The following is a 10,272-nucleotide window of genomic DNA, read 5'->3' on the forward strand; positions in this document are numbered from 1 at the left end:
GCCACGGTCAAAAAGGACAAAATGGATGTGGAGCTGTTGCCCAGTGAAGGTGAGTGGAGGTCGACGCTGCTTACTTTGTCTCAAAAACTTCAGTCATGAGAGAGCGTTGTTCTGAATAATGAACCCACATTTTCTTCTATCTTTTTTTGCAGAGACATTGTTGGCATTGGTCCTGGAGTACAACATGTACAAGAACCAGCTGATAGACCATGCTGCCCTCATGCTGACTGTGTCAGGAAGGGTTCAGGAAACACAGCAGGTCCTAGCCACTCAGTTTAGTTTCCGACTCAGAACCCCAGACCTCATCATAAAGGTACTAAACATCAAGCCGGAAAATATCAAGAGTTGATTCAAACTCTTAAGTTTGATTTTGTTTCCTCTGTGTGTTGTGGTCTTGTAGCCAATAGGAAAGGCTGTTGTGGGGGAGGAGATGACAGTGGACATTTCCTTCACCAACCCTCTACCTCAGGTGCTGAAAAAAGTCATATTTTGTGTGGAAGGACTTGGTCTTCTACCTGCAAAAAAGACTGAACACGCGTGAGTCAGAAATATATGTACTTCATATTGGGTTGGAGGTTTTTAATGACCTGGTGCATCTCTGTCTTTAGTGACTGCTACTGTCATTTCCTGTTCTCCCTGCAGAGATATTGGCAGCCATGCCTCCATCTCCTTCGTGGAGCACTTTGTCCCCACTCTTCCCGGACCAAGGAAATTACTGGCTTCTCTAGACTGCAAGCAGCTCACACAGGTTCATGGAGTGTGCGACATTACAGTGGAGGACAAAAGCAGCACCGCTCCATAGTGATTTGCAAACGGAGACACTTTGATACCAAATTTAGGATGGAAATGTATCCTCGTCATAGTGTAGGCTGGATCTAACTTTTCATCAGGAAGTCTTTTTTGTATTTATTCATAATACAGCATCAACAGGCAGTGTGTATTTTTGTTTATAACAAATCTGAATCAGTATTAGTACGCAACACATTTCTAATACTGTCAGTGGTGATGAAGAAAATATCTATTAAAAATGAGCAACAATGAATTTTATTAATGTTAACCAGTAGCACAGGTTGGACATTAGAGCAGCTCAAGGCTCAACATGTATACCTTGTTTTATATTTATGTACAATATTTATTTGGTTTACTCTGACGTGTACTAAAAGTAAATAATAATAGTAATAACCAGTTCCCAATGCTGAGAATGATCTTGCATTATTAAAACACCAGTAATTGTCAATAATGGAGTTGGTGATTTATTGAGGTCAGAGTCCATTTCCTGTTCATACAGGAAAATGAGGTTATTATGGAATGCCCTCTGGTTGTCCATGGTTACAGGGTTTTAGCCCCTTGATGTTAGCATTGGAAAAAACACACACAGCAGGATGGTTTTGGGCTGAGAGAATTTCTTTCAAGTGAATTGGAACAGTAACTCAACTAAAAGAACAAATTTAAAGATAAAGGACATTAAACAATGTTATATGCATGGATGTGCATGTATATTTTAATTTTTATATAAATAATAAATAAAACATACAAACTTTTTAATACTCCATGTTTTCACATAGTGATCATTATTCTAGCAATTACTAAAGAGAATAATTAAGAACGCTTTATTTTAGGTTTAAATGTCTTTTATAGAAAAAGACATGTCAATGTGAAGTTTCTCCAGCCTTCAAGCACCCGTGTCTTTCAGCCATAAATCTCACAGGACTCACTGATGAATCTCATCCCAGAAGTGAAGATCAAAAGTATCTAAGAATCTATTTTTTTGGGTTCAAAATACACTTTGCAAGGTTATGACAAAGAAATGGCAGTACAACAGGTCTTTGTGTGTGTGTGTGTGTGTGTGTGTGTGTGTGGTTTTGTGGAGCCAAAATGACTGAACAGAATAGAATAGCCTTTTATTGTCATTGTACAAAGTACAACGGAATTGGAGTGCCACTCTCATTGGTGCAAAATACAATACAAAATGTTCCTCCTAAGCACACTCAGGAAGCGGAGATGCTGCTGGGCCTTTTTTTTTTTTTTTTTTACCACCACCGTGGTATTTGCAGTCCAGGAGAGGTCATTGGATGTCTGCACTCCCAGAAACCTCATGGAGTGTACCCTCTCCACACAGTTCCCGTGGATGTAAACTGGGGCCGGGTCTGCTCTACCTTTCCTGAAGTCCAGTACAAGTTCTTTAGTTTTTGTGATGTTCAATTGAAGTTTGTTTACCGAGCACCATTTAGTCAGTCTGTTGACCTCATCCCTGTAGTCCGAGTCACACCCCCTCCCCTTGAGATCAGTCCAACCACGGTGGTGTCGTCCGCAAACTTTAAGATGGCGTTTGAGGGATGGTTCGGGGAGCAGTCGGATGTGTAGAGAGTAAACAATAGGGGACTCAGAACACATCCTTGTGGAGGCCCGGTGCTGAGTGTGATGGTGTTGGACAGGTGGGGGCCGAGTCTGACAGACTGTGGTCTGTTTGTCAGGAAGTCCTTAATCCAGAGGCAAATGTAGGTAGAAAGTCCCAAACGAGACAGTTTCTGGACCAGGATCTCCGGGATGATGTAACTGAATGCTGAGCTGAAGTCCAGGAAGAGCTTTCTCACGTAGCTTCCTCAGTGCTCCAGGTGACTCAGCACAGTGTGGAGCGCTATGAAGAAGAAGAAAATATAATTTCTATAGCGCCTCTCAAGATAAAAATGACGAGGTGCTTCACAAAAACAAAAAATGTAAAAATATAAAAAAGCATTTAGAGAATGTTTAAAAATATATTAAAAAAGGAGCAAAAATAGACAATTGTGATTCAAAAAAATGTTAAGAAAGAGAGAGTGAATAAGAAAGAGGGAAATCAGAGGATCCTGAGGAAGGTGGAATAGATGGGGAGTGCAGAATAAAGAGAAAGTGGTGAAGAACAAGTGAGTCTTCAGCTGCTTTTTGAAGGAGACCACTGAGTCCACTGATCTCAGGCTCAGGGGGAGAGAGGTCCAGAGTCTGGGGGCCACAGCAGCAGATGATCTGTCACCTTTGACCTTTAGCCTGGTGCTGCACAACCAGTAGGCTTTGATCACTGGACCTCAGGAACCTGCTGGGGGTGTAGGGACTAAGAAGATCACCAATGTAAGATGGTGCTTGTCCATGTAAGGCCCTATAGACCAGAACCAGGATCTGGAAATGAACCCTGAAGTTGACTGGCAGCCAGTGAAGCTGGAGGAGAAACGGGGTGATGTGGGTGTGTTTGGAGGACTTGGTCCTTGGGACTCAGCTTAGCAATGTTCCTGATGTATTGTATGTGAGGATTATAGCTGGTTGCTTAAGAATAGCAATCACTGCAGGGCGTCGGGTCAGGACAGCGGTTATATGTTCAGGAGAGTGGGGAATAATTAGCGAATGTCCAGCTCCTTAGTTGTCTTTGAATTCTTCTTTAATTAGGCACAAACATTCTCCATACAGGTATCCGACTGGTTTGGAAGCAGTTGCAGAATACAGGGATGGATCTTTGTGTGTGTGAGTGAGTGTGGTTTCCTACAAGAAATAAACAAATACAGAATCTTCAGTAATTGCTTGTGAGTAATTATTTCTCATACAACTAAACATGTGGTTACACAAGGGAATTATACATATCAAACATATTTGTAGGCTTCATAAATTAAGGAGCTGACCAAAAACCACTTAAGAAACATACAGCTTAAACCATACAACTAAGAATTTCCCTTGTCAATAATGAATCAATGTATTCAGCACACAACACTAAATAAGACATTTCAACCCGATAGCACTCAGCTACAACAGTAACAGCAACGAGAGAGGCCATTCAGAGCTTAACTGTGTATGCTAACCAGCTAGCATCTGCTAACCAGCTAGGAGTTGCAAATGGCTCGCCGTTAGCCCCCTAATATTAACCGAAAACAATCTCAAAACATCTTATAACATTCATACAAAAGTACCAGGTGTCTCAGGTGTTTCAGAGCAAGGTACAGCTAAGATAGGATTACTCACTTTCAATGGACGCACACTATAGGCTGGAAAGGATGATATCCTTGGCCTGCCAATACCTCTCTGAGTCGCAAACACTCAGAACCATACATTAATGTGCTGTGATTGCCACCTAGTGGCGGAATAATAAAACTACAGGCAAACGTCAATGAAAGAACCCTGCACTAATCTGAAAATAAGTCCAATATAACAATCTTTGCTACAGCCGCCCCCAAATTTGGTAAGCAAATTTGACTACTAGGTGGGTTGACTGTCTTGGGGTAAGGCAGGCAGCTTGATGAGACGAACAACTGGGCGAAGTCTCCTCACTCGTCCATCCGCTCCCGGTATGACAGACTTCACAGTCCCCACTTGCCAGAGGGCTCTTGGTGTTTGCTGATCAAGGATGAGCACCACAGTACCTACAACTATGTCATCCTTCTCAGTCTGCCATTTTTGCCTGGATTGTAGCGTAGGAAGAAAGTGGCGGATGTAATGCTTCCAGAAGTGATCCGCCAAGACTTGAGAATGTCTCCACCTTTTTCGACTTAACAGCTCAGACTCAGGATAGACTACCTGTGGAAGGGATGAATCAAGTCGCCCCATCAACAAGAAATTAGGTGTCACTGGGTTTGGATCTGCCAGGTCAGAAGAAACATAACCTAGGGGCCTGGAATTGAGAATGCCCTCGACTTCAATGAGGACTGTCATTAATACTTCCTCTGGTGTTGACTGGACTCCCAGAGTGGTACGAAGTGCAGTCTTCACTGATCTTACTTCTCGCTCCCAAGACCCCCCGAAATGTGGAGCATGGAGGGGTGGGGGTGGGGTGGGGTGGGGGGGGGGGTTAAAATGGAAGCAAATCTGTTGAGCAGCAAGTTCGTCCTTAACAACTGGTTCCATGGCACGGAAAGCTTCGTGAAGCTCCTTACTCCCTCCTCTGAAATTAGTGCCTTGGTCTGAAAGGATCTTGTAAGGCTTTCCTCTTCGAGCTATGAAACGTCGGGACATTAAGAAGGAATCCGTGTCCATGTTTGGCAGGAGGTCTAGATGGATAGCACGTGTAGTAAGGCACTTGTATAGGATCCCCACCTCTTTTCAGTACGTTGTCCCACCTTTACAAACATAGGACCGAAGCAGTCGACTCCTGTTGAAAAGAAGGCAGGACAGAACAACTGCAAACTGGAAGGGGGCAAATCTGCCATTCTGGGGACTTGCGGGTTGCCTCTCCACTTCCTGCAATCCACACATTTGTGCTAGTGCTTCTTGACAGCTTCTCTTCCTCTCAACAGCCAGTATTTCCTACGCAGCTCTGCAAAAACACGTTCCACTCCAGGATGATTCAACTGTTGGTCATAATACTGGATCAGGAGCTTGGAGATTGTGTGAGAGGCTGAAAGGAGAATGGGATGTAACACATCTGAACTTATGTTTTCACATCGGCGCAGTCTTCCTCCAACACGGATTAGGCCAGAGATCTGATCATATTCAGGGGCAAGAGTGAGCACTTGGCTAGTAGATGGAAGAGCTTTGCCAGATTTGAGTAACATCATCTCTTCAGAGAAATCTTCCATTTGTGCATGTCTGAGGAGGGCGAACTCATTTTTATGATAGTCGTCCGCTGTTGGAGACTTGTCATTGGCCGCCCCATGGAGAACTCTGACTGTAGCTTCCAGTAGCTCTTGGAAGGTCTTAAACTGCTTGATGTCAGGTATGGATGGATCGGATGAAGTAGCTGTCAGTCCACAAAACGCTGTGCTCTTCAGCTCTTAAGTCACCTCAGTAATGTGATTGGCTGGTATCTTAGGCCACTGCTCAGGTGACTGCAGGAGAAAGGAGGGGCCATGTGTCCAACGACTCTTCCCAGTAAGTTGGGCCAGTGTTTTTACTCTGGTAATATCATCTGCAGGGTTAGTTGCTGAGTCAACATAGCGCCAGGCTCTGACGTCCGATAACTCATGTATCTCTGTGACTCTGGTGCCTACAAACACTTTATATCTGCAGGAGTCTGATTGGAGCCAGTTGAGCACTGTGGTGGAATCAGTCCAGTATACCACCTCTTGTGTCTTGATGGTAAGCTCTTTCAGCAGCACCAAAGCCAATTATGTCCCGGTTAATGCACCACACAACTCGAGTCGGGGTATCGATAGTTGCTTCTTTGGAGCAACTCTGGATCTAGCAGCCAAGAATGCCACTTGAACTTTTCCATCACCACTGTCACTGCGCAGATACGCCACAGATCCATAAGCACGCTTGGATGCGTCACAAAATATGTGGATACTCTGAATGGTGGTGCTCAGGCCTGTTCTGGGTTCAGTATAGCATCTGGGTAAGGTGATCTGGGACAAATGTGCCAGCTCCTCTGTCCATGACTTCCAAGCTCGGAGCAGATCTTCAGGGAGATTGGGGTCGTCCCAACCTCTCTTCTTGTCCCAAAGGCGCTGCACAATGATCCTAGCTCTGGTTGTTTATGGAATAATATATCCCAGAGGATCGTATTGTTGAGCAAGAAGTCGATAAATATTGCGCATTGTTGGTTGGGGAAGTTCACTGTTGTGCTGTTTATAGCAGAGTGTATCTGACTTACACTGCCACAACAGTCCAAGTGTACGTTCTTGTGGATTTTCCATTTGCTGGGTGAACCAGAGTGTATTGCTCCTTGATTCCTTAGGCAGGTGTTTGATGACATCTGGAACATTGCTGGCCCATTCTCTGAGCTCAAACCCACCATCCAGAAGTAAGCTGTGCAGTCGGTTCACTAGCTGCTTGGCCTGAGTGGTTGTCTGAAGACTCTGAAGACAGTTATGGACGTAGAAACAACGTTCTACAGAAAGGCGAGCATCTTCTTCTGGTGCAGTATGTCTTTGGACATGGGTTTGCAGCGCAAAGGTGGTGCAACATGGACTACACTTTGTTCCAAAGGGAAGTACTTGCCACTCGTAGATGGTAGGTTCTTGGTCCACCTTAACATCTCGCCACAGAAAACAAAGAAAGGGTTTATCCTCCTCTAGCAAGCAGACCTGATGAAACATTCCCTTCACATCACTGCTGATTGCTACTGGGTGTTCTCGAAACCTGAGGAGGATTCCCAGCAAACTGGCCCCAAGTGTGGGCCCAGGAAGGAGTTGGTCATTTAGGCTCTGCCCGTTCAAGCTGAAGGAGCAGTTAAAGACTATCCGACATTTCTCATTGTGTTGGACAATGTGGTTGGAATGAACCAGGAACCTTTCCTCTTCTCTGCATCAGCTTGGGATATAGCTTTAATATAACCAGCATCGATGAGCTTGTGAATCTCTTTGGAGTAAATGGCAGCTTTCTCTGGGTCTTTAATTAACCATTTCTCTGTCCCTCGTAGCTGGGGTAGTACTGCTTCTTTACCGGCGTGGATGACAGGGAGGTTCCCTTTCCATAACAGTGGTGTTGCGTAGCGCTTCACACCATCAACCACTATTCTGGTGGTCTTCTCCTCCAATATGTGGACTGCCTCCATATCTTGCCTCGACCTGCTTATCAATCGCTCGCTCCGGTATGGCAGCATATCCAGCTGCCAAAGCCTCTCCACATGACTCAGAAGCTCCGATCTGGAAGGATCACACTTGGTAAAGAGGCATTGTTTTGGAGATAGCTGATGGTGTAAAAGGTTTGTGGGACCCTGCAGAGTCCATCCCAACCTGGTGTGTACTGCTGCGGGTCCTCCTGGAGGACCGAGACAAACTGGTTCCACTGGTGTGACCAAATGTGGGTAATCTGACCCAATTAGGAGCAGTGGCTGGGCACCTTTAATGGCTGGCAGTGGGATACCTCTAAGAGGGCGATACCTTTTTTGCAGATCTTCAACTGGGTAGGTATGGCAGGCTATGTTTAGGTCTTTAGCTGTGAAAGCGTTATCAATCTGGTATGGTTTACCAGGTTGTGACACAGGAGTTACAGAGAAGGAGACAGTGGCACCATGAATGGTGCAGAGTTCTTGTCGGACTGTGCAGAGGGTGAGATCTTCAGGTCTCCGTTGAAGTCCCAAGCTGGTGGCAGCGTCATGTAGGAGTATTGTACGTTCTGATCCATCATCCAATATTGCGTAGATCTCCAGTACCTTTGGACCACTCTGGAGGATGACGCGACAGCTTCAGTAGCACTTGGTTACTACTTGCTGGCCGGTCAAAATACAATGTCTCCGAAACAGAACTCACAAGGCATGTTCTTGGTTGAAGTACTGGAGAATCACTGGTTGCTGTGGTGTTTTGTCTGGTGTTAACATCATGAAGGGTGTCTAAATGCCTTCTCTCACACTGTTTGCACTTGGCCTTGAGGTTGCACCTGGATGCCTGATGTTCACGACCACAGCGCCAGCATCGATGGTTAGCTTGAATCCATTCTGTCTTCGGTTCGACTGACAGGAGCTTGAAGTTGATGCACTGATTGAAATAATGCTGCTCAGTATTGCAGAAGGGACAGTATTTCTTTGGCTTGTCCTGCGTGGTCTCTCTGGCAGTAGGAGCTTTATCTGATTTCTGTTGTGACCGAGTTGACTCACTGCCAAGTAGAATAGCTGTAGACCTTTGTGACTTGAATTCTGGATGTCGGCTCTTGGGCAGAGCTTGTCTCTCTCTCATGAAGGCACTGCTCTGATGATCACCACTGACTTGGATTCGTACTTCATATTCAAGCCAATCAGCCAGAACGAGTAGTGTTGGTTCTGGGATGTTAATGGGATTGACAAATCTATGAAAGTTTGCTCTTAGGTCATGTGGTAACTTAGCTAAGAGATGAGAGACATGTGATCCACATTTCAGTTCTGTCCAACCTTGGCTTTCAAGCTGTTGCAGCATTCCCACAAGGGCACGAACCTGAAGGGCAAATGACTTCAATGCTTTAATGTCCCTGGTTCTGATATTAGATCCATGCATCAGATTGGAAATCCTTTTCAGCACCAGCTGCTGCGGTTGATCATACATCTCTGTGAGTGCCCTTATCGTGTCCATAAATGGAAGTGGACTGTTACTGTAGGAGTCTGCTATGAGTAACGCCTCTTCACACTTGAGGTGATCTGTGAGTATTTGAAACAAAGTGCTCTGGAGCATCATATGGCAATAAGTTGTCCAGAGCTAGCTTCAGTCTAGCAAACTCACGTGGGTCCTCTGTCTTCAAATAAGGAATAGTTGGTTTGGGACCATGGTAGGTATCTAGAGCTGGGGGTTTGCCATAGAAGGAATCATAGCGTGGGGAATATTGATGTTCAGGTGGGTATCTGTTCCCCCTATATTCTCCTCTCACATATTCATAATGTGGTCAATGAAAACCATCAGGGTGATCTCTGTAATCAGCAGAATGTCCCTCCTCCTGTTCATAGTAGTGGCCGTCATGACGAGCTCTAGGACTATTACTCCTGTAGGACCTTGAAGCACCATACCCATCAACATGGTCTGGGTGGCTTGATTTGGGTGGGGGGAAATCATTATAGTGGCGGTATCTGTCATCATAGCGATAGGGCTCATTATAGCGATCGTAGTCATCCCTATGTTTGGAACGACACTTGGCATCAGGACTGGATGCTGCTTTAGCACGTGGCCATTTGCTATCACTTGACTTATCACAAGGTTCACTATATGACTTATGCTCCCTGCGATGTGATGATGCCTGTGCTGGGCAGTCTTCAATCTCTAACTAAGGAGGTTTGAATTGAAAGCAGGGAGATGAGCTACGAGAGGATCCTGGAGATATGTCATCTTGTTTGGTTAATCCTACTTCCTACAAGCAGCGATCAAGTTCATCAATAGAATCAGTGCTGCCCTTTTGTAGAGATGGTGGAGCATCACTGAACACCATAGGGGCACTTGCTGCCTGACGTGGGTCCTTGTGACCACTAGATGGCATTGGCTTATCTCTAAGTGCTGGTGTAGAAGATTGATGGACCATCTCTGACAGGCGTTGGATCTCTTTACGTAGTTGGTCACTCTCCTTTCTCATGTTGCTAAGATATCTGAGTACGTCAGATGAAGATGCCTGCTCAGTTTCAGGGATGGGGCGCCTTGGAATATAACTGACCTCATATTCATGGAGATATGATGGCTGCTGTCTCACTCTCCGAGGCCGGACTGCATCTCTGGCATCCCTCTCATATGACCTGGACATATTGACTGCAGTGGCTGCTGAAAATCCGGCTCGAAGGACCAGAAACTGTATTGAATGTAAGGATTATAGCTGGTTGCTTAAGAATAGCAATCACTGCAGGGCGTCGGGTCAGGACAGCGGTTATATGTTCAGGAGAGTGGGGAATAATTAGCGAATGTCCAGCTCCTTAGTTGTCTTTGAATT

At 45.2% G+C, this 10,272-nt stretch overlaps 1 protein-coding gene and 1 long non-coding RNA gene across 3 annotated transcripts in view; one reads left to right on the forward strand and one right to left on the reverse strand.

Annotated features, from left to right (window-relative positions):
* LOC139071515 (protein-glutamine gamma-glutamyltransferase K-like) overlaps positions 1 to 1,026 on the forward strand; it is a 24,804-nt gene extending 23,778 nt beyond the window's left edge. For both annotated transcript variants that reach the window (XM_070554039.1, XM_070554038.1), the window contains 4 exons: positions 1 to 49; positions 153 to 313; positions 401 to 537; positions 643 to 1,026. The exon at positions 1 to 49 is cut by the window's left edge and continues 236 nt beyond it. In XM_070554039.1, the coding sequence (XP_070410140.1) occupies positions 1 to 49; positions 153 to 313; positions 401 to 537; positions 643 to 802 (507 nt within the window). In that variant the 3' untranslated portion in view covers positions 803 to 1,026. The remainder of the gene's footprint in view (positions 50 to 152; positions 314 to 400; positions 538 to 642) is intronic.
* Positions 1,027 to 1,889: 863 nt separating this feature from the next.
* Positions 1,890 to 4,081, reverse strand: LOC139071519 (uncharacterized). Its single transcript, XR_011521379.1, has 2 exons — positions 3,985 to 4,081; positions 1,890 to 3,510 (listed from the first exon to the last, which is right to left on the reverse strand). It is a non-coding gene; the product is annotated as an uncharacterized lncRNA (long non-coding RNA).
* Positions 4,082 to 10,272: the final 6,191 nt, after the last annotated feature.

The sequence above is a fragment of the Nothobranchius furzeri genome, chromosome 8 (genome assembly GCF_043380555.1).
Source record: "Nothobranchius furzeri strain GRZ-AD chromosome 8, NfurGRZ-RIMD1, whole genome shotgun sequence".
Lineage (NCBI taxonomy): Eukaryota > Metazoa > Chordata > Actinopteri > Cyprinodontiformes > Nothobranchiidae > Nothobranchius > Nothobranchius furzeri.